The 21456-nt window shown below is 51.2% G+C and overlaps 9 protein-coding genes across 9 annotated transcripts; 3 read left to right on the top strand and 6 right to left on the bottom strand.

Annotated features, from left to right (window-relative positions):
* Positions 1-6: 6 nt before the first annotated feature.
* On the bottom strand, positions 7-1059 carry Aspvir_008785 (uncharacterized protein; the record flags this gene model as incomplete). Its single annotated transcript, XM_043271943.1, has 2 exons — positions 7-628; positions 683-1059. 2 exons carry the CDS (start codon positions 1057-1059, stop codon positions 7-9), a joined length of 999 nt encoding a protein of 332 aa, XP_043127878.1.
* A 671-nt stretch (positions 1060-1730) lies between these two features.
* Aspvir_008786 (terpene cyclase) lies at positions 1731-3102 on the top strand (the record flags this gene model as incomplete). Its single annotated transcript, XM_043271944.1, has 3 exons — positions 1731-2001; positions 2071-2391; positions 2744-3102. The coding sequence occupies 3 exons, from the start codon at positions 1731-1733 to the stop codon at positions 3100-3102; spliced, it is 951 nt and encodes a 316-aa protein (XP_043127879.1).
* Positions 3103-4028: 926 nt separating this feature from the next.
* On the top strand, positions 4029-4449 carry Aspvir_008787 (uncharacterized protein; the record flags this gene model as incomplete). The annotated part of the gene is made up of 2 exons (XM_043271945.1): positions 4029-4046; positions 4123-4449. 2 exons carry the CDS (start codon positions 4029-4031, stop codon positions 4447-4449), a joined length of 345 nt encoding a protein of 114 aa, XP_043127880.1.
* A 481-nt stretch (positions 4450-4930) lies between these two features.
* Positions 4931-5437, bottom strand: Aspvir_008788 (uncharacterized protein; the record flags this gene model as incomplete). The annotated part of the gene is made up of 1 exon (XM_043271946.1): positions 4931-5437. One exon carries the CDS (start codon positions 5435-5437, stop codon positions 4931-4933), a length of 507 nt encoding a protein of 168 aa, XP_043127881.1.
* A 547-nt stretch (positions 5438-5984) lies between these two features.
* Aspvir_008789 (glycoside hydrolase family 35 protein) lies at positions 5985-9423 on the bottom strand (the record flags this gene model as incomplete). Its single annotated transcript, XM_043271947.1, has 9 exons — positions 5985-7309; positions 7359-8025; positions 8073-8207; positions 8257-8352; positions 8403-8418; positions 8474-8740; positions 8791-9093; positions 9156-9232; positions 9289-9423. The coding sequence occupies 9 exons, from the start codon at positions 9421-9423 to the stop codon at positions 5985-5987; spliced, it is 3021 nt and encodes a 1006-aa protein (XP_043127882.1).
* Positions 9424-11252: 1829 nt separating this feature from the next.
* Aspvir_008790 (tRNA (cytosine-C5-)-methyltransferase) lies at positions 11253-14247 on the bottom strand (the record flags this gene model as incomplete). The annotated part of the gene is made up of 4 exons (XM_043271948.1): positions 11253-11589; positions 11796-13910; positions 13967-14148; positions 14224-14247. The coding sequence occupies 4 exons, from the start codon at positions 14245-14247 to the stop codon at positions 11253-11255; spliced, it is 2658 nt and encodes an 885-aa protein (XP_043127883.1).
* Positions 14248-15654: 1407 nt separating this feature from the next.
* Aspvir_008791 (PLAC8 family protein) lies at positions 15655-16232 on the top strand (the record flags this gene model as incomplete). The annotated part of the gene is made up of 3 exons (XM_043271949.1): positions 15655-15757; positions 15840-15937; positions 15999-16232. The coding sequence occupies 3 exons, from the start codon at positions 15655-15657 to the stop codon at positions 16230-16232; spliced, it is 435 nt and encodes a 144-aa protein (XP_043127884.1).
* A 432-nt stretch (positions 16233-16664) lies between these two features.
* On the bottom strand, positions 16665-18360 carry Aspvir_008792 (mitochondrial processing peptidase; the record flags this gene model as incomplete). Its single annotated transcript, XM_043271950.1, has 5 exons — positions 16665-17055; positions 17119-17813; positions 17895-17972; positions 18026-18151; positions 18211-18360. 5 exons carry the CDS (start codon positions 18358-18360, stop codon positions 16665-16667), a joined length of 1440 nt encoding a protein of 479 aa, XP_043127885.1.
* A 1977-nt stretch (positions 18361-20337) lies between these two features.
* Aspvir_008793 (SDR family oxidoreductase) lies at positions 20338-21303 on the bottom strand (the record flags this gene model as incomplete). Its single annotated transcript, XM_043271951.1, has 1 exon — positions 20338-21303. One exon carries the CDS (start codon positions 21301-21303, stop codon positions 20338-20340), a length of 966 nt encoding a protein of 321 aa, XP_043127886.1.
* Positions 21304-21456: the final 153 nt, after the last annotated feature.

A 21456-nucleotide genomic window follows, 5' to 3' on the forward strand; every position in this document is an offset into this window, starting at 1 on the left:
TCCACGTCATAGTATGCCTTTAACACAGCCACACTTCCCATAATCTCCTGTTTGGCAAATGTGCCGTCCATGGCACATAAAAGGGCCACATCCGAAGGGGATGAACCCTCCGGACAGTCCATCCTGCGAGAAGGTCACGCCCCCCTGGCTGTCTTCGTTCGGCACGAGGAACCGCTCAGCCCAGAACTGGCTCAAAGGGCATTTGCCATTTTGCGTCCGGTCTGGGCTCCAGACCGCCTCGTCGTGAGCTGCCACCTGGGTTGAGAGTACGATAAACCGGCCTTTGTCTAGCTGCCACGGTCCCAGCCGGACATCGGACTGCGTGGGAGTCCGGTTCAACATGAGGGCGATGCGCATCCGGAGAACTTCAGAGTAAACCGACTGCAGGAGAGGGGAGGAGACCAATTTGGTGAGATCGAATTGCAGCGGACCATCTTGTGCAGCATCGTGGATGATGGCCCGGTCGAACTCGGGCTGCAGGAGCTGGTTGAGGTCCGCGTCGCTGTAGATATGCAGAGCGAGCCAGACGGCACTGAGAATGGCATTGGCATTGGCACTATAATTGCTCCCAAATTTCCGAGTTAGATAGTCTATTCTGTCTTTCCGAGGGGGTTCGGGACGCATTCGACTTACGCAACCAGTAGGGCAACATCTTCGGCTGCCAGCGCGTCGTCATCCATACACCCCGTGTCTCGTGCCAAATTGCTGTCGCACCTTGAGCCAGGAAGACCCCCAGTACTCATCCCAGTCGGGGTCTTCAGGGCTATTCTGGCGGTAGTCGGAATGCGCACGGGCAAAGCGATGCCATGTTTTCACTGCCGCAAAGACACGGTCGCGGGCGCCGTACGCCTTGGGCACCATCCAGCGGGGCATGCTCTTCATCAGCGTCGGCGTCTCATCGACGTATTCCCAGAAGTCCTCTTCAAATGAAGGGGTCAGGGACAGCAGGTAGGGCCCAAACAGCGCCTTGACCGCCGCGTGGAAGATGCGACTCTTCCAGAAGGAATAGAGATCCGGCAGCTGCACCCATTCCCCGCCAATCGGGGAGACTATTGCCATATCGTTTTCTGGTGTGGATGATTTAGCAGCGATCCATGTGGAAGGGCGTGGAGGGAGCAGACCTCACGCTGTGCACAAAGGCCCCTGTGTCTTGGAGAAAGGAAAAGGAGTGTCCCAGAAATGGGATGGTATATGGCAGGATGGGAGGAGCGCGTCCATCTCGAGAGCTGTGTAACGCGTAGATTGACTGCACCGTCGTGAAGAGATAGTTGCAAATGAGCGCGGTCACTAGGAGCGCATCGAAGTACGCATGCCAGTATTGCTGGATGGACTCGGCCGCGAGGATTGACACTTCCCTGATCATTTCGTGTCCCTGACGATTGCTTCAGCCTGTCGTGAGTCCTGGTGTAGATGTATGTGCCTATTCATGCAAGGCCGTCGGAGTGTTCGTCGGTAAGTTTCGTCCATTTGCTGGTCAGCTTGCTGCTGTTGTCCTATTGCGGAATAAGACCGGGCTTTTCACGGAACTGGTCCGTCCGAAACATCCCAAAAGGGCATCTCTCCGGAGTCTTGGATGTCAGATCGTTGGGGTCTGATATACAGCCAGTTGGCATTGATCCTCAACACGTCCTGTAAAATGTCATTCAGTCTGCCAGCTTCTTCCAAGTCAGTTCCCTCTTTCTCATACTAAAACACAACCGGAAGTGAATCCCATTACATCCACCGCAAACATGAAGAAACCCAATGGCACGAATGGAGCCTCTAGCTCTCTCGAGCCACCCCCCTCAACTTTCCAACCTCTCTGCCATCCGCTGGTGGAGGAGGTATCCAAGGAAGTGGACGATTACTTCCTCCAGCACTGGAACTTCCCCAATGAGAAGGCCCGCAAAAAGTTTGTAGTGGCAGGGTTTTCGCGGGTAACCTGCTTGTACTTCTCGAAGGCGCTGGATGACCGCATTTATTTTGCCTGCCGTCTGCTGACGGTGTTGTTCTTGATTGATGGTAAGACGCAGTTTTTGGATGGAGTTCTGTCACAGCCATCGAGTTTCCGAACCCCCTGACACTGTCTAGATCTGCTGGAATACATGTCGTTCGAGGAAGGTTCCGCGTACAACGAGAAGCTCATCCCGATCTCGCGCGGCGATGTCCTTCCGGATCGGTCCATTCCCGTGGAATACATCATCTACGATCTGTGGGAGAGCATGCGCGCCCACGATCGCGAGATGGCAGACGAGATCCTGGAGCCGGTGTTCCTGTTCATGCGGGCACAGACAGACCGCACCCGAGCCCGGCCGATGGGGTTGGGCGGTTACCTCGAGTACCGCGAGCGTGATGTGGGCAAAGAGTATGTCTGGGTCCAGATTTTGGGCGTGTATGGTGCTTTATCCTTAGGTATGGTTAAATTCCAAAAGTTCGTTCTGAGCTGATGGTGGTTGTTTTCAGCCTGGTAATGCAAGGCTGATACTGGTGTTACTTGCCATTCTTGGATTAGTAGGATTGTAGGTGTTTCTTGATCGTTTCCCTAAGGGATGAACCTTGCTCACTCTGGTTTATTATTTATTAAGTGCTTCCAGGATTCGAAGAAGTTCCTGTTCGCCAAACTTATCATCAAGCTATATTCGCACCGAGATTATGACCGACATCTCTAGTATCCGTCAGGAGATATTCAAAAGCGACAATGCGAAACGAATAGTTATGAAGATGAATACATACCAACTGGATTCTCATGACTATCGTAATTCAGCGAAAAGAATACTCAACGATATTTTTCCTAACTGGGAACACGACAACCGGATTCGTTTTCTTGCTGTGGAAGTTTTTCACGACCGTACCTACATGGCCTTCGACATCAACCATCATGACTACAACTTTCGCACAGCGCATCAAGACAAGACCGCTCTTCCTGTCTATGTGCTGCGGCGGGTTCATAAAGGGCGGAATTGGGCTCTTGTTAGATTGCCTCAGGAAGATGGGAGGCTTTGTACAAGATTGGCGGATCTCCATCGAGCCCACGGTTACGATGTCGAACTGCCTATTGTAGAGGATAACACCTCCATGATTGTACACGCCAATCCCCGGTCGCTGGCAGAGCTCGCAATCTAATATAGGGGTCGCCGTGGTCGCATAAGGACAGGTTTTGACCAAGAAAGAAACTTGTTGCGTGGTGTTACACGAGTATGATGCTCATTGACTATGAGGCTATTCAAGAAATGGTGGAAAGGGCCGTCAAGGGGACAAGCGGTCATAAGCAGTTAGTAAGCCATGTAAAGCCTAAGGCAGACAAACGTATAACTTGCAGGCTCGTTCTTGATAATGGATTAAGTCCATATTCTTAGTACTCAGTAACTCGAAGAGACAAACTGACTTGCCGACAGCCAATGTCCGGCACGAGAAGGGTGGATGAATGCATTACGAATTAAAGGTGGCGGTGCCGGAGTTGACTTTACATGGATGCCTACGACCTTGGAATGGCTCCGTCTCCATCAAACCAGAGATTGAGATACAGTTTTGTGGTGGTCATAGTCTTTCTGGAAATATCTATAAAACAAGGATGGCTCCTGTCGGCCAGTAGTTATAATCTCTCAGTGTCTAAAAGGCATGGTAAGAGACCTTCTGTACAAGTACTCATAGGTACAGCCACAGACCTGCCGAATCCGGAGATCCCGTGCCATCTGCCAAGTGGTTGGGGCGCCTCTTTCTTGGGGTACTTGTTAACTTCATCTGACTGACTGACTGTCTATTCTTAACAATTCCTCTCCTTTGCCCCTCCTTTCAATTTTCTTCTTTTACCATATTTCGCATCGTCAGCGCGACGCTGCATATCAACGCAGCGAAATATCGCCTTATCCGTTCTCTTAAAACCAGCTGACAGTCGTCGGCAATCTTCCAACCGCTCAAAGAGCTACTGTCTCTTGACTCGACACCTTTGAGGTCTATTCGAACTAGTGATCAGTTTCAGCCTCTATTAGCTGTACATTTTGATAATTCACCTCTATTGAGAACCTCGTCACTTTTACGCAAACATCAAGATGTCATACAACAAGCCGGTTAGTTCCCTATATCTCTCATACTCCCTCCATTTCTTCGTTTAGTGTGGGTTGACATCTAACGTTTAATCTCTAGGACGGCCCTCCTCCTTCATATCCTGCGCCCGTTCATGATGCTGGCCCATACGGCCACCCCGGCTCACCTCCTCCCGGTGGCGCAAACCAAGACTACTACAACCAAGGCGGCTACTACCCTCCCCAGAACTACGGCCCCCCTCCCCAGCAAGGATACGGCTCCCCCCCTCCCCAGGGTCAACCTATGTACTATCCTCCGCAAGGATACCCGCAACAGCAGCAAGGTTACTATGCGGATGACCGGGGAAGAGGGTCTTCAGGCGGTGGCATTTGTGCCGGTATCATGGCCGCTCTTGCATGCTGTTGCTGCTTGGATATTCTGTTCTAAGCAATATGAAAAGAAAGGGACTTGTGCCATTATAAATTGAGGGCAAAGTGCCGTGGACATTCTGTTTCTGCTCGAATGCCTTTGTGTCTATCCTTTTCTGACTACTTTTGCTACGGCGCTGGAACGGATACGGAGCATTATCAGGTCGGGACTCGTTATATCTCCTTTGTGTGGATTCTTCGTCGTTCATTCCGCATCGTTCCCTATTTCTTGGTTGCCTAAGGGGCGAGGAGTCTGTATTATTCTTGTTAATATTACTTTTTGTTTACTATTTTTAAGGATTGAAATTTACATCTCACGAACCAGCCTGATCGTGATGTTCAACGGGAGTGTCCATTTCAAATACATCATAGCATGACATGGCTTCGTAACTCATTATCCGGATGCACAGCATAAAGGTGATTATCGTAACATGATCGCATCAAATCAAGGGTATTTATAATAACATCAAAAGAAATGCAATCCGCCTCCAAATATCCCCTCACCGCCCATCATACGAACTCCCACCCCCATACTCATACGGATCAACCGTCCGATAAGACCCCGACACCCGACTCCTCCTCGACCTCGACCGCGCCGGCGCCACCGGCCCATCAACCGACGAATGCTCCTCCAAAACCTCCACCACATCCCCCTCATCCGTCCTCGACGCAGACGTCACCGACTCCTCCACCACAATATGATCGTCGGGATGCCGTCTGCGCCGCTCCTCGACCACCTCGACTCGTTCCCCGCCGCTGCCGCCGCGGCGCGCCCGCCGCACCCGCCTCGATAGCGCGGACTCCGTCGTCACGGTGCTGACTTCCACGTCGTCGGGGTGCGGTTTGTTGTTGAGGCCGAGGCCCAGGTACGCTAGGTACAGGAGGAAGATGAACCCTGCGACGCTGCCTAGGACGATGCCCGCTACGGTGCCTGGGGAGGGGCCGTCGTCGAGCCGGCCGTATGACGCTGGGATGGAGACTGTTGTGTATCGGCGGACGGGGCTCATCACTTCCCTTTTTTTTTGTTTCTTTTGAAGATGAGTTATGGTTGTGTGAGGAGTGTTGAGGAGGGTCAGTTATTATTGTTGTAGTTGTGTGCTCCGCGGTAGATGGTAATGGTGGTAGTTGTTTGTGTGGTATCCGTATGGCGATTGTGATGGTGCAAGTGCAACGAGCGACATGTGGTGGGATTAACCGCGGATGCGCGAGTGCGATCGAGATGCTCCCTTGGAGGACGGAGTACTCTGGAATAATAGTGACATTGAGAAAGTCAGGAGGGAGAAAACTGCGGCGTCGGTGAGATGCATGATGTACGGGGTACAGCGGACGGAGCCCCGATTATGCGGTGGCTGGGGTGGGCACCTCGGGAGTATCCGTACCTTTTTACACTACATTTTTCTTTTGGCGAGCTAGTAACAATTCCACTTTCGAGTACTACGTCCAGACTATTGATATCTGACAGAGGAATCATTTGGATTAAAAAGGTGAATGTACAGCAGGTTTATTGTTGTACTCGACTATCGTCCTGACGCACTGTGCACTGATGACTATCTATCAATAAGCTCCCTTCCGTTGACTGTACGCTGGCTGCTTTGATGACTGGATCTTCGATAGCGCAGTCATCACCGGTGTGGTGTTCACCAGCTCAAAGTCATCCAACTTGGCACCATCCGACTCGAGTGCCCACAGAGTCAACGCAACCCAATTGGTTCCCTGGTAGTTCAGAATACCCTGCGGGACGGGGAAGCTTGTCTGAGGGCCGATGTTGCTAACTAACTTGCCGTACTGGTACCCGTTGACATACAGCTGCACCCGGTAAGCTGACTTCGTGCTGTTGCCAAAGTTGAAGTAGAGCGGCACGTCCCACCCGCTTGGGATATCCAGATCAAACTGAGCGCTGTAGAAGCCAATACCAGGCTTGGACAAGCCGTCGAGAGGACTAGCTGACTTCCAGTTCTTGCTGGGCGGCTGGGGCTGGTGGAAGCCCTGCCGTTCCGCATACAATCCACCTTCGTTCAGAGGGCCGCGGATCTTGTCCTGGTAATCCTCTCCGCCGAGGTTTCCGGTCAATTTCCAGGTGATCGCGGAGGCGTCGCGGCCGGAGAGCTTGTAGGACAGAATACCCCGGGGGTCCTTCATCTCGTCCGTGCCCACAACCCAGTTCTCGTCAAGACCCATTGTGTCAATGACAACAGTGAGGACATAGTTCTTGCCTTTCTCGACCTGTGGCAGTTTGTAGGTCGAATTGTAGTCCGCATTCGCGTTGAGACCAGTCCATGAGCCTAGGAATGTTCCATTCAACCACACGGAGCTGCCAAAGGCCGAGCCTCCTTGCGTGCGCACGTCAAAGGTAGTCTCGCTGCCGTCGGCAACAAAGTGGCCGCGGTAGATCAGGTAACCGGTATGGAAGCCATAGTCCGACGAGTACAGAGACTTTGGCGTGGTCAAGGGTCGCAGGGTGTTAGGTGTGGCATCCAGGTTGGCAGCCGGCCACGCAGAATCGTCATAAGTCGACTGTACCTCCGGCAGCGTATCGAGATACTTCCACTCCAGATCCTTCATGCTGGGAATCTTGATCTTAGGAGCACTGTATTTGACCTCGGTGGACCAGATACCGTTCTTATCGGTCTTGAACTGGGTCTTCTGGCCGTTGATGTACAAGTTCCGGACAGTTGATGGGGCTCCAATCACTTCAACAGCAGTTGTTGCGTTGAAATCCGCGGTAAGATAGAGGCTGGAGCCCTTGGTATAAGCGGTTCGCACAAGGTAACCAGCCTTGACAATAATGGACGAAGCAGTAGTCTTTTCGGAACTGAAGCCCGTTGACGAGTCATCCTTGTCAAGTTGCGGCACCCAGTAATTGTAAGCAGAGTTTCTATCTGCTCGGAATCAGCTTTGAGGAGTAAGAATCACAGGCAGAATGCTTACCCAGCAGGAAGATCTTGAGGTCGCCAATCTGAACAATACGCCGGGAAGAAGACACATCCCAGGCGACCACAACAGCGCCCCCAACCTTCTTCGAAGTGACTCCTGAATAAGATCCTTCGACGACCTGGATGTCGGAATTGAGTGAAACGGCCAGTTCGTGGTGCTCGCCAGGTCCACCGTACAAGACGAGAACTTTGCTGTTCCCAAACTTCTTCCAGGTGAAGACTTCGGCAGTCGAGTAGAGGATATTGGTCCCGCCGACATTGTAGTCCACTACGTGAATCTTGGAATCACGTCCATTGAGCGTCAGGGTACCGCCGAGCTGGGGAACAGTGAGTCTTCCAGCACTGGTTGGGAGGCTGAGCTTGTACGGGGTGGATGCCTGGCTGGTATAATCCGTATGTCTGACAACAAAGTACGATCCGGTGCCATTGCCAAGCAAAGGAGTTACGGTCAAATCAGCGGTGTCGGCATATCCGGAGGTAGTCAAACTGCCAGGTGTAGCCAGAAGGTAAGATGGCGAGGCTTTCACGAAGTTACCGATCAACTTGAGCTCACTGTACTTCTCTCGAGTGAGGTTGCGAGATTCAGTCAGCGGCGACCCGTAATCGTAGGATGTGTATCCACCGGGATGGCCAAGGTTACCCCAGTTCGTGCCGCCAAAGGTCTAAGTGTGTCAGCACTTGGTCGAGTTCAGGCGGGATCTTTCCATACCATGTACAAGTTGAGGAGAGCAGCCCCAAAGCTGAGGTCATTCTTGTAGAAGACTCTCTCGAACTCATGATTGACGAGGGCGGCGCATGCTGCAAAGCCGGGTCCGCCCCATGGATCAAAGGAACCTCCTTGGAACTTTGTGATTTTTAGCAATGTATGACTTGAAAGGCATGAGATCACACACCTCAACAAGAGAGAACGGGGTTGTCGGGCTCTCTCTCAAGTGATCCGTCCGGAAAGTGGTTGGCAGGCTGCCCGTGGGCCAAACGCTTGGGTGTCCCTAGTTTCATTAGAATGACTCAAAGCTTCAAGAGTAAAACTCGATCTTACACAGTCGAACCCTAGCCTGATCCATGTAAGTTAGAATTGTCTTTCCAGAAGAACGTGGAACTTGGACTCACGGATAGCTATCGTGACCGTAAATGTCAACCTCTCCCTTGCCAGTCCCAGGGGCATTGTGTCCTCCAGCATAGGCATCGTTGTTGATCAATGGTACGACAATACCGGCGTTACGAGCCTGATTGATGACATACTGCATGTAGTCACCATCGGGGAAAGTAGCACCACAGCACGCACCGCTGTACTCATTCTCTGGTTGATACAGGATGACCGGGCCTCCGTTTGTGATTTGACCTTTGGCAATAGTAGCAGCAACATGAGCCATGTAGCTAATCCAGAGTTAGCACCTTTTGACACTATAAACGATCACGTCACGTACTTATCAGTAGCCTTCAGGTACGCGGGATCGGACGTTCGCAGGGTTCCGTTCACTCTCTGCAACCATCCAGGGAAACCACCGCCCGAAGCCTCGGCATTGATGTAAGGACCAGGACGAGCGAGCAGATAAATTCCTGCCTGCTTAGCCGCGTCAAAGAAAGGCTCAAGGGCAAAGTTGCCTTCAGCCCTGTACTCGCCAGGTTTCCCTTCGAGGAGGGCCCAGTCGACGTAGAATGAAACGCAATTGAACCCCATGGCCTTGATTTTCTGGAAGACATCGAGCCACAGCGAAGGAACTGGCAGTCTACACGATGTAAGAACCTCCGTTCCGTAGCAATCTAGAGCAGATCGCCAGATGGTACGCACCTGAAAGGGTGAACTTCACCGCTGAAAATCATGATTCTCTCGCCATTGACAAACAGTGACTTCTCATCCCAGGTGACCTAGAGCCATGTCTGAGTACGCATGGATCAAGTATCGAGTCTTCAGTCTCACATACGTATTTCTGTAACAATTCACGCTTCGCAGGATCCGAATGCTCCATAATAGTATAGCCATTGAGCTTGTGCTTGATGGAAGCACCCGCTGCCTGGGCTGCCAGCAAGGCAACTGCGCAGACAGAGAGAAGCTTCATGGTGTTTCTTCAAGGGAAAACCAGAAGAATGAAGCTTACAAAGGAGGGAATGCAAGGTCTTCTGAGAATCGGGAGCTTGACTGCAGGGAGGCCAGGACCTTCGGCTTAATATATGACGGAATTGACACCCCGCATAATCCTCCGAGAAGTAAATGAAAGAAATGTCGATCCTAGCCATCCATGAGTCTCCCATTTGCACCGTGCCTATCGTCATTGCTCATCAAGCACAACAACAAACAGGTACAGAGGCGATGTGGGCCCTTGGAAAGAGACCAGAACAGATCTGCCACGGGGGCCCTCAGTGTGTGCACACATCATTCGTGCTAACAAAGACCGAGGCGGAGACGAGTCGAATGGGGAAGGTCGAGATGCAGGGATTGAGAGAGGCACCCCGGAGTAGATGAGCTGCCATCATTGTGGAGAGTAGTCGCAGGGGATGTCTTTGCACTTGATTCAGAGAGGAAACAGGGCCGACGATCCTCCACGTTAAAGTCAACAAACTAGAGTAGTTTGATAACGCGGGGCCAACGGCCTGCAATTTTTCCTCATATCGGAGACATGCCGGAGAATCATGCGATGGTCAATGCCCCGAGTCTTGCAATTGACTCGCATCATGACGATGATGCAATGGCATGGCTGCATTGACTAGCATCATCACCGTATCGATTCCCTGTCATCTCGATTGTCCAGACTCATGCAAGGGACAATCTCATCCCCTGGACATGCTCAGTCAGGACGATTAACGATTCAGCGCTCAATGACTAGGTTTCTTCCATTGCTGCTGATATTCTCTTGCAAGGACCCTCATCAGGGGTCCTCTTGACTCCAGATCCGTGTAATCCAATCCAAGCTTTCGGACGGCTGTAGAGGAAGCGGGACTGCGGGGTCGCGGTGGACTCGGTGGAGTGTGAAATGTGGAGTCCGGAATCTGCTACGTTCTTCCTCTTCTGCTCCGTATTCTCCTCCGTAATCTGACTGTTCTCTGATTGCTTTATTGATGCAAGTGGCTGATGTGTTTGCTAAGTTGAGAGCTTGGTACCTATCACCGGGGCCTGTGCAAGTGTCTATAATCAATCCCCAAACGCATTAAATTGAGGGGTGTTTTCCCTCTCACAAAACTGGAAGACAACAAAAGAGCGACAATCATGTCCACTGAATCCTGATGGTGAACGTAATGCAAAGGTAGAGTGAATTGACAGAATACCTTACGCTATATCTCATGCCCATCATTCGAGAGTAAAGCGGCCAGCCGTGAGCAATCCCCCTTCGCTTCCTAACTCCTCAGATCCGGCTATTTTTCGGCGAAATACACAACCAGTGCGACCTATTATTGAGATGCATATGCATTTATCCTGTCGGTTAAATTGCAATGCAACCTGGGCTTCTCAAGTAGACTACTAGTGCTGAGCATACATGCAGGACTGGAACAAGTTTCCAGCTCCATAATGCCGGTCATCGCTGTACATACGAAAATCAAGTTCTTGCATAAGGCATATCATTGGTGTCAATCACTATGAACATTGGTCCCTGCTCATGGTAAATGTAACAATGACAGCCACATAACCTTGCTTTGAGATGTCAAACGTTGTGGTTGGATGTAAGCTTCGAAGGTCATACTACGCAACTGCTCGCTCGTTTCGACCCCTGCAAGCACAAGATTTTGGTGATGAATACTAAATGATAGTACCCATGGGCTCATTCCCGTCAGTGAGACTCCTAGTGTCGAGTGAGGTCCTCGCTCGAATAAGAGAATAGAAGCTTAAACTTGATTCTTTTCCAAAACACCGAGTTAAAGACTAGATGCGAAGCACCACTCGTCATGGCGATATTTATACAGTTGTGTTAAACCGGTCATCTTCGTCACCGGCCTTGGTCCATGTCTCCCGAGCATCAACCTGCTCCTGCTGATCCTCGCCTAGCACAAGGTTTTCCTGCTTCAGGGCATTCTCTTCCGCTTCCGTAGGAGCCATGCCAGACACGTCTTCCTCATTCGTCTCGACTGCGGGCGCTATTGGAGTGGACGATTGAGGCGTGCCTTGCTGAGTAATGTTCAACAGCTGAGGCTCATCGTTGAATATACGTAGGAGCATGGCACGGCGCTCTTCCTTGGGAAGCATGAGGTTGACCGAATGTAGCGACCGCCAAAGTGGGAGCACCATATGTTCACTGTTGGGAACCAATTAGCATCTAGATTGATCGTAGTTGATGGATAGCTGGGGTAATAGGAGAGGTGAGATGTGGGGACGGAGAGTCAGGATGATGGGGCTTGGTGGTAGTGTCATCTGTTGTTGTTGGTGGTGGTGGTGGTGGTTGTGGTGGTAATGGTGATTGTAGGGAGACCCTGCTGCCATATGAAAAGTGATTTGACATACCTAAAGTTCTCCTCCGGCTGAACATACAAAATGCTGCATCCCATTTCGATATCCCGCACGCGTTCGCCAATCTCGCCAAGATCCTTCCAGCCATCATCAGCAACTTTGGGGAACATCTCTACGAGGAGTTTGCGCAAGGTCTCCTTCTTGGTCAGGACGACAGCCCTACCAGGACCCACCCAGGGTTCAAGGATGCGCAACCCATCGGTCTGGATGCGCCAGCGGCAGACGTTGGGGCGCTGTGCATCTTGCTTCACAAACATCTTCACACCGCAATGCACAAATTTCATGCCATGTCCCTCGTTTGCCATCAGGATGTCACGCGCCAATGCACTGGTGTAGTAGATAGTCCTCGTAGGGGTCGCCTGCGCGTTGCGGACCATGAAACGGTCACGTGGGAACCGCTCGGAGATCTCGTAGAACTTGAAAATCGGGTCGATTTCCTCGTTATTGGGATCCAGATATTTGAATGGTTCCTCAATCGGCTGGCCCGGCTTCCGCTTTTGCGGGGGCTGGGGCTTTGTCTCGGTTGACTCTGGCTGAGGGGTCTCCGTCGGGAGCGGAGTAGGGGTGCTCTCGGAGACGTCAGGGTCCTCTGCCTCGGGCGGAGGACGGTGGATTGGACGATCACCCAGTACTACTTCAGTACCATCCTCCACTTTGGTCTTCTTGGATGGAACTTCATCTTCCATGTCCTCTGCATCTCTCTTTGCAGGCGAAATCTGGTTCGTTGCGAAGTAGGGCACTTGGTGCGTCGCTTCAGCAACAGAAGCGTTCTTATCCATCTCCAACTGGGCCTCTTGATCAGGGGCAACCAGATCGTCCAAGGCATCGAGCTTTTCAAGAGGGTGTGCGTTTCCATGCTTCTGCTTGAAATCCAGCTCCTCAGTCAGAGCTGCAATGGAGGCCTTGGGGATGACCTTAGAGGAGTCTTCCGGCTTGGCGCGAATTTCAGATTTCTTCTCAAGGACAGTGATGAAGAAACCGCCGGTATCTTGGAGATGAGGATAGACGCGGATGCATCTCTCAAGAGGCAAGTCTGCATTCTCTCCGGTAGGCGGGAACATGCCTTCCCCGATCCGGCCCAGGCCAATAATGCCTTCACGCTCCCTTTGCTCTTCGACCTCTTTCCAGCTGTTGTACATACGGCCCTCACGATCCATGACCTTCCATGTGCGCACGCCAGCAGCTCTCTTCAGTCCGGGCAATTCATTGCTGCAATCGAAGATTTCAACATTGGCCGAGCCTCCGCAGCGGTTAATAGCACTAGCAACGACAGCCTCGTTCTCGACAGGGTTCATGCTGCAAGTGGAGTAGACCACCCGTCCACCAACCTTCAGCATCTGCAGAGCACGAACAAGAATTCGAACCTGGGTAGCGTGCAGACCCAGGGCGTTGGCAGGGCCCCATTCTTTCCACACGCTGATGTTCTTCCTGGCAGTACCATCACCGGTGCAAGGGACATCGGCAAGGATACGATCGAATTTCAGGTATCTGTTCTTCTGGGGCTTGCCGTCTGATCCTGGGAGAGGAGGCAATCTGATGGAGGGATACATAGTGGCGTCGTGATTCGTGACGATAAGGTTCGGGGAGCTCAGTCGCTTCATCTGATGGACAAGCATGTGTGCACGTTTGAAGTCGGAATCGTTGGCGATGAGAAGACCAGTGGTTCTGCCATCGTCGTTGAGACCCTCCGGCCCTATAGGTTCCGGCTCTGCCGGCCCTTCCTTCACTTGCTGAGCCACCTGGCGCATCGCATCTTCCTCTCCCGCATGAAGTAGTTCCATCAATTGCGCTGACTTACTTCCCGGTGCGGCGCACATGTCCAAAACAGTCATGCCAGGTCTGACGTCAATGAGCAGTGGGGGAATCATGCTCACAACCTCCTGTCGAGTGATATTTCCAACGTCCGTCTCGGCGACAAGGAACTTCTGAAAAGAGGCGAAAGGCTTGAATCGCCGGACAACATTCTTGGGGGTGGTCATCCACCATGCGAGCTGGTCTGGGTACCAAGGAACTGGGCGTGGCGGCTCGACAAAGTTACCCTCATACTGGATCGAGGTGATTTCGGGAATATAGTGATCCTTGAGCTTTTCCTGGACAGCAAGGGCGTGTCTTCAAAACGTCAGAGTTCAATTCAGCTGAGAGATTTCGGCCTGCCATGAACGTACCCTTTTGAACCAGTGAATCGGAAGCTGTTGGGAAGGTCCCTCCGGAGAGCTTCCCAGAATGCTTCTCTCTCTTCCTCCGGAATGAAGCCTTGTTCAGTGTAAAAGCGCTCGAGCTTCTCATTCGTTTTGGGAATATCCGCGTAGTTCTGGCGCTGCCCGCGCGCACCGCCGCCACGGCCACCCTGCAACAAAATATGTTAGCTGCGACGAATTTCCACAGTGGCGAGACAAGACCAATTGATATCGGGGATGCTCACCTTTCTACCACCACGCTTAGCCATGGTGATCAAATGATATGATTGGTATGAGAAGCCGAGGCTCAAAGATATTCTTGGCCTGCTCTTGCGCAGCAATAATTATTTCTTCATCGCGGAGCTCCAAAAAAGTAAAACATGCCGCTTCGGATTAATGCTCGGCCCGCCGCCTCCCGATTATGTCATGCTCTCTACAAACAATCAACCTTCAACGACTTCATCGACGACTCTTTTCCTTGTTGGAGACCTATTTTAGGAGTGTGAAGACTTATCGGAGAGGCTAACTAGACAGCAGTGAACCGGCAATAGTGAGAATTGACGGCCGGGTACCAGCATCGAGGTGCTTTGTTGATGTTCGACTAATCCCGAGCTTTTCCCGACATCTGTCGCCCATGAACTTCATCGCTACTTGCCCTCAACATGACGGTAATGTGAATCTCGCTAGAAGTATTCGATCATTTCGATGCTACTGCATGCCTCTGGAATTTTTAATGCACGCTTGCGACGATGTTTCTCGCTGTTGTCATCCGTCTCGAGCCCAATATAGGTCACAGAACTCCTACAGATACCTGTCACACCGCCTGAACAACGTGCCTGACACAAACTTCTGATCCTTCAAATCCTTCAGTTCTCCTGAAGGCTGAAACATGAGATGAAATTGGTCGCGATTAGCGGGATCATCTTCCTAGGGCTCGTATTGGGAAATGCCATCCTATCGACTCCGTACTTTCTGTGAAAGTGTCAACCCTACAGCCCCTGTGCGGTTGAGCCGCACGAGATACGAGATTAAGCGTTCACCTAATCCCTTCTGAGCGAGATTTTGAACGATCTTTGCTGATCATTTCCTTCGAATCCAGTTCCAATTGACTGCTCTGAAAGTTTGTACCAAAAGAAATAGTTAACTCTGACTAACACTGTGGAGTCGCTGCTAGTTCTCGTGTTTTGGGTTCAGCTCTTCCACAAGCAGACACACTGGCTCACAAGTCACAACACTTATCGCTGAAGAGACAATTTACACAGTTGCTCAAAAAAGGAGCATCGCAGCCTCACTGGCTATTTTTGATGTCAAACAAAGTTTTCTCTCAGCCCCCATTTCCACGATGGAGTCATGAAACTTAGTGGATTGACTTCGTCCACCATTGGACCAAGCAGAACATGGAGCTTTTTCAGATGGGTACCTGCATCTGGCAGGCCGTAGTTCAGGTAAGGCCCTGAGAGTCTGCTGAGGGATCTTCACGTGTCGCGACTCGCGACAACGTTCTTGTCTCGGCAGAGAAAAAGAAAAAAGATCCTTTGAGCCTACGAGACAGCCCTTCCCCTTGAGGCACTGCCATCGCTGCAGTTTAAATTGGTGGCTTCCCCTCGGACTTGGTGTTGTAAGGTCATTTCTTTGGGACTCTTAACCGTCGTCGTGCACTTGAAGTATACCCAATAATGGATACCAAAGATCCCCAACAGACTGCCCCTGCTGCTCATGCTCAGCACCCCCATGAGTGGTCCAGCTCGCTCTGGGACTGTTTCTCTCCCACTGAAACCTGTAAGGGATCCTTGACCTCTCAATGACCTTGCCTCCTCCGTCTTCCCGTCTACGATCTATTTGCTGACATTTATCCCTTCAGGTCTCGTCGGCTGGTGTGCACCATGCTGCCTATTCGGCAAAACCCAATCTCGCCTCCAGGATCCCGCTCTGAAGGAGCACAGCTACGTCAACGGCGATGTATGCATTGTCTAGTGTCTTCTCATACAGCAATGATACTAACCACCATCTGTACCCATAGTGCTGCCTCTACGCGCTCTCCGGCTACTGCGGCCTCTACTGGGTCCTGCTTATGATCAAACGAGGTCAACTCCGTGAACGCTTTGGGATCCAGGGCTCCGCGTTCGACGATTGCTGGCAGTCTTACCTCTGCCCGTGCTGCACGCTGGTGCAGAACGAGAAGGAGGTCGAGGCTCGGTCGAACAACATTCAGGTTGGGTATCAGGCTCCTTCGGGGATGGCTTATCCTCAGTAATGTTGTTGTGGTCAGGGTTTGTCGGTTCAATTATAATAGTGCTAATGAGATAATAAAAATAATGGTAATTCTGGTTCTGAGTTCGATAATGGTCTTGAGTGAGGTGTATCGGACGAGTGAACTGATAATCATTACATTGCATCTTCCCGAAGCTTGGGTTACTGGTATCGGCAGTCATCTAAGGATTAAATAAGCATGCTCAGTTTGTGAGTGTAGCTGCCTTAAGAATGAATACTGGAATGGTAAAGTTGAAGTAAAAGAGAATACACATTTTGAGTATATCAGTCAACTGTTGTGTACTGTACAGAACACGCTACCTCCGCAACTTCCACCTCTTCGATCTATTAACTACCAACGGAACAAAGGAAACATAACTGGACAGGAGGCAATGGCCATGAATTCTGAGACATCAAGAAAAACCGGTAGTTTCGTTTACAGGGAGTTACGGCTCATGTCATTGCGGATGCGCTGGTAGTCTAGGATGCCCTCAATGGAACCGACAGCGCTGATAGCGATGTCCTGATCCCAGATTTTGCGGTTGGCGAAGTCCATGACGTCCTTCTCGGTGATGCGGCCAATAATGCGCTCAACGTCCTCAGGGCTGAGGCGACGGCCAGTGGTGATGATCTGGCGACCAATGTCCTCGGCAACGGCAGTGGTGCCGTCGAGGGACAGGAGGATGGAGGCCTTGAGCTGAGCCTTGGCACGCTCAACCTCGGCAGCGGAGACGTTGTAGCACAAGCGAGACCACTCGCGGAGGGCGAAGTGGACCAGGTCGTTGAGCCTGGTCAGGTTCTCCGAGACCATGTAGATACCCCACAGACTATAGTTCGATCAGTTCAATTTTTATCTGGCATTGCCATACTTTTGAAAATGACAAACTTACCCAGTGTCGCTGTAGCTAGTGGAGAAGCTCATGAAGCTGTTGGCGAGGTTGTGGTGGTTAACGAAAGAGCTGAGGCGGCTGCCGAGGTAGGGGGAGTTGCCCATGGCACGATCCCAGTTGCCGACGATGGCCTGGGCGACGAGAGCAGTGAAGTAGTCATCATCCTTCCAGCTGACACCCTCAATAGCAACGGCAATGTGGGCAGAAGGAAGAGTGTCGTCACGAATTCTGACCTCGGATCCGATGAACTCGGGGGTACGCTTCTGCTCAGCGGTGAGAGCGAGAGCAGCGGAGGTTGGGGGCTTGCTGGGGAGGGAACCGAAGTGCTGCTCAGCCAGCTTGACGAGCTGCTCGTGGGGGATGCCACCGGCACCGACCAGAACCATGCGGTCAGCAGTGTAGTTGGTCTTGATGTAGTCGGTCAAGTTATCCCGGGAGATACTCTGGATGTTCTCCTTGGGGCCGAGGATGGTGCGACCAAGGGGCTGGTTCTGGAAAGCAGTGGCGTGCAGGTGGTCAAAGACAACCTCCTCAAGCTGCTTGTCAACCTCCTCCTGCTCACGCAGAATCACATCTCTCTCACGCTCGATAGCAGCGGGCTCCAACTTCGAGTTCTGCAGGATATCGGCGAGGATGTCGACGGCCTTGGGGACATCGTTGTTGAAAGACTTGGCGTAGTAGACAGTGTTTTCCCTCTAGAAATAAAAAAAAAAGCTCCAATTAGTTCAACTCGTCTCCTGATGAAAGGTCAATTCGATCATTGTTCCGGGCCGTACCGAAGTGTAAGCGTTCAGGTGAGCACCCATGTTTTCGATCTCGAGTTCCAGCTGGTGCTGGGTTCTCTTGTTGGTACCCTGCATTTCCGTCAGCAACCGATCAACTACCCGAATGTTCACTGGATATATACCTTGAAGGCAAGGTGCTCAAGGAAGTGTGCGGTTCCGTTAGTCTTGTCAGTCTCTGCCCTGCTGCCGGCGTCAATCCAGACGCCAACAGTGGATGTCTGAGCCCATGGGGAATATTCGGTCGCAATCTATGGTTTATTAGCGACATTGCGAAGCCATTGAGATGCAATTTAATTCTCTTTCGTACCGTGAATCCGTTGGAGAGAGTCGTCGACTGGGTGGTGGACGGCAAGGCGACCGGAGAAGCAAAGCCACGCTTCACGGGCTGAACGGCCTTCAAGGCGGCACGGCTCCGCAGAGCCTGGTTGAAGTTGAACGCTAGGCGCCGAGAGGCCATTGTGAAAGACTGGAGGGAGACTGAAGGGAGAGGGAGGAATTGGAAAGGACGGTTGCTGGAGATGGGGCAGTCCTGGAGATGCGAGGTTGAAGTTCGGGAGTCAAATTGTTCGCCAGCTCTCGCCAGCCAATCACATGACCCGCTTTTCCAAACCAGCCTGCCTTCCATCCCGACTGTTTCCTTCACTGCAAAGCTTCACTGCAAAGTACCACCGTGCTCCTACCTTACACGTTTGCCTGTGAATGGACTGCTCGATGGGCATGATTATTGTCCTCGGTATTCACTCCGTAAGATTGTAACCTGCAGGGAAAGCTAAGGTATAATTGAAGTTCTTCCCCATTTCCGTCAAACTGCTCTTCTCTCCAGCGGCTCTCATAGATCCGTTCCTCCGCGATCAGATTCAAGTTCACGTACACTGTTGATTGAAGTTGTGAGTTCATGTCTGGACAATCCAGTCAACCTCATACTTCCCAAGGGACCTACGCTGCAAATGTTCCTCTCTCTGAGGATCCAAACTTCATATTCGAGCCTTCTACGAGCAGAAACCCTTGGAACCTGGTCCCAAGGTGGCCGATCACACACGGGCAACGAATTGCCGAGTTAAAGTTTCTTGCTACATTCTATAACAAGAGAGGCCATGAACAGAACCTCCAGGCCGCAATTGATTGGCACTTAGGATTCCCTCAAGATGCATTGGTTGGTAATGAGTCCCGTTACTTCCAGCATGGCGTTGTTGTCGACGAGTCTGAGAGGAAGTCAGAAGATGGTCCTTGCTGGTACGAAGTAAGTTATAACTCTTACCCGTTGTGATATAACGTAGTAACTAATTATATCCATTTTAGGGGCCTCCTGATTACGACCTGATGGCCGGGCACGATCAACGGCAACACATACTGGACTTACTATGACAGGTCAAAGTCTGGCAGCCACATGTTTCAGGTTTGACTATTATTCCTTCTTCTAGTCCCATTGTCCAATGCATGAATTCACCTCATTTGTATGCTGCTTCGTGCTAATCATTACTTAGACCAAAATAGAGGCGAGAGTATCTCCCACTCGCGGGGGCAACGGGCAGGTATTTACCTTGGACATGTGCTATGATTCTGGATGCTCGAGGATGGCCATGCCTGAGTCGGACCTGCGCAGGATGACGTCTCAGGCCCAGATTAACCTATTGCCACATGCGGCAACTGTCGTAGCTGGTGGCCAGGGACGTGCTATGCTGGCGGAGCTCGAAGTGAGAGTGCTTAATGGGAACGCAGACAAGGTGCTGATTGATTGGCATCCACTTCGGTGCAACGTTTATCCTGCTGGGCGTGTTCGCATTTTTCGGGGCGTATTGGAGGAAAGGTGCTTCGTGTGCAGTCATCCACAGGGCCGTCTGTACGTTGCCTATTCCAAGGAGCAGCTCTTCAATCGGATGCCAAGACGAGGATAAGATACGGCGGACTATTTGTACAAAAGGGACTTTTGGATTTTTTTACTATTTGCCGCATGTATTACATATTGATGCTATTCAATTCGATATCCCTACTATATGAGAATTCAATATTGGTACAATTCAATTTGATATCATTTGATTCGATATCCCTACTATATGAGAATTCAATATTGATACTATTCAATTCGATATCATTCGATTCGATATCCTTACTATATGAGAATTCGATATTGATTTGATATCCTTACTATATGAGAATTCGATATTCATACTATTCTATTTAATAATTACTACCTTAATATTACTGCAGTAGTGCAGTGCGTGCAACTATAGGGAGGGTAAGTGTGGTAAGATGTAATCATTGTAAAAAAACCAAAAGTCCCTTTTGTACAAATAGTCCGCCGTATAGGATTTTTTATGTACGCATACTATACCCCTTCGGTTTTCTTTTTCCTTTGTTGAATCACGATATTTCACCGCCTCGCGTGTATCGCCTAAACTATAGTCCTAGTATGTAGTAGGGAGTCCGATAGAAATCAATGAAACCGACTAGCATATTGCCTGATATTCTCCACCATCGAAACATCCTCTGAGAACCCCAACTTGATAGCACGCGCGGTGTTGAAGTTAGGAGTCCATGTCTGGACAATCCGATCAACATCCGCATCATACTTCTCTTCCACCAAATCTCGACGCTCCTTGCCTCCAATCTCCTCCAACGCATCCAACATCTCCTGAACGCTAACCTTCAGACCTGGTAAATTCACCGATCTCGAAACCCCAAACGCCTCCTTGGGGATAGTCCTCGCATGCAACAGATTCTTCACAACAGTGTATGGCGAGCAAATCCACAGCTCGGTACTCTTACTCACCGGCAGGATCGCCTTTTTCCCATTGAACGGCTCCCGGATGATATCGCTCGCAAAGCTGCTCGCAGCCTGGGTGGGCTGTCCCGCTCGCACCGTCACCGTGGGCAATCGGACGGCACGACCGTCGATGAACCCGCGCCTCGAGTAATCATTCAGCAGCGTCTCGATGACGAGCTTCGCCGACCCGTAAGACGACGAGGGAACCGGCGGGAAATTGGTCTCGTCGATGACGAAGCCCGGGGGCGCGAGTCCGTAGACGGCCAGCGTCGAGGTGAATACCACTTTCACTCCGGGCATGGTGGCTCGTAGTCTGTCGAGGATGTACCGGGTTGCGTCGAGATTGACCCGCATCCCAAGCTCGAAGTTGGCCTCTGCGCCGCTTGACATGATCCCGTGGAGAAGGTAGACGGTATCGTAGCGGTGGGACTCGTTGAATAGCGAGTCGACCACGCTTGGAATGGTGAGGTCTGCTTGCACGCTCTTGACTCGCGAGGCATGCTGGGCAGCGGAGGCGGGGACAGTGGGTGCGACGACGTCTGTGAGGATCACTGTTGTATCGGGTTCAGTCGAGAGCAATGCGGCAGCCAGTTCCTGGCCCACGTAGCCGCCTGCTCCAGTGATGATAATAGACATGGTTGAAGGCTTGAGTTCTTAGTCCCGAATCGGAAGGAATGTAGACCAGAAATAGAAGAGAAACTGGATATTACAGGGACACTCAGACTCGTTCAGTAACTATATTTCCCCCCACAATTGATCCATTGCTCTGGTTTATATAGTCTCCTTGTT

This window comes from Aspergillus viridinutans (genome assembly GCF_018404265.1).
Source record: "Aspergillus viridinutans IFM 47045 DNA, scaffold_7, whole genome shotgun sequence".
Classification (NCBI taxonomy): Eukaryota; Fungi; Ascomycota; class Eurotiomycetes; order Eurotiales; family Aspergillaceae; genus Aspergillus; species Aspergillus viridinutans.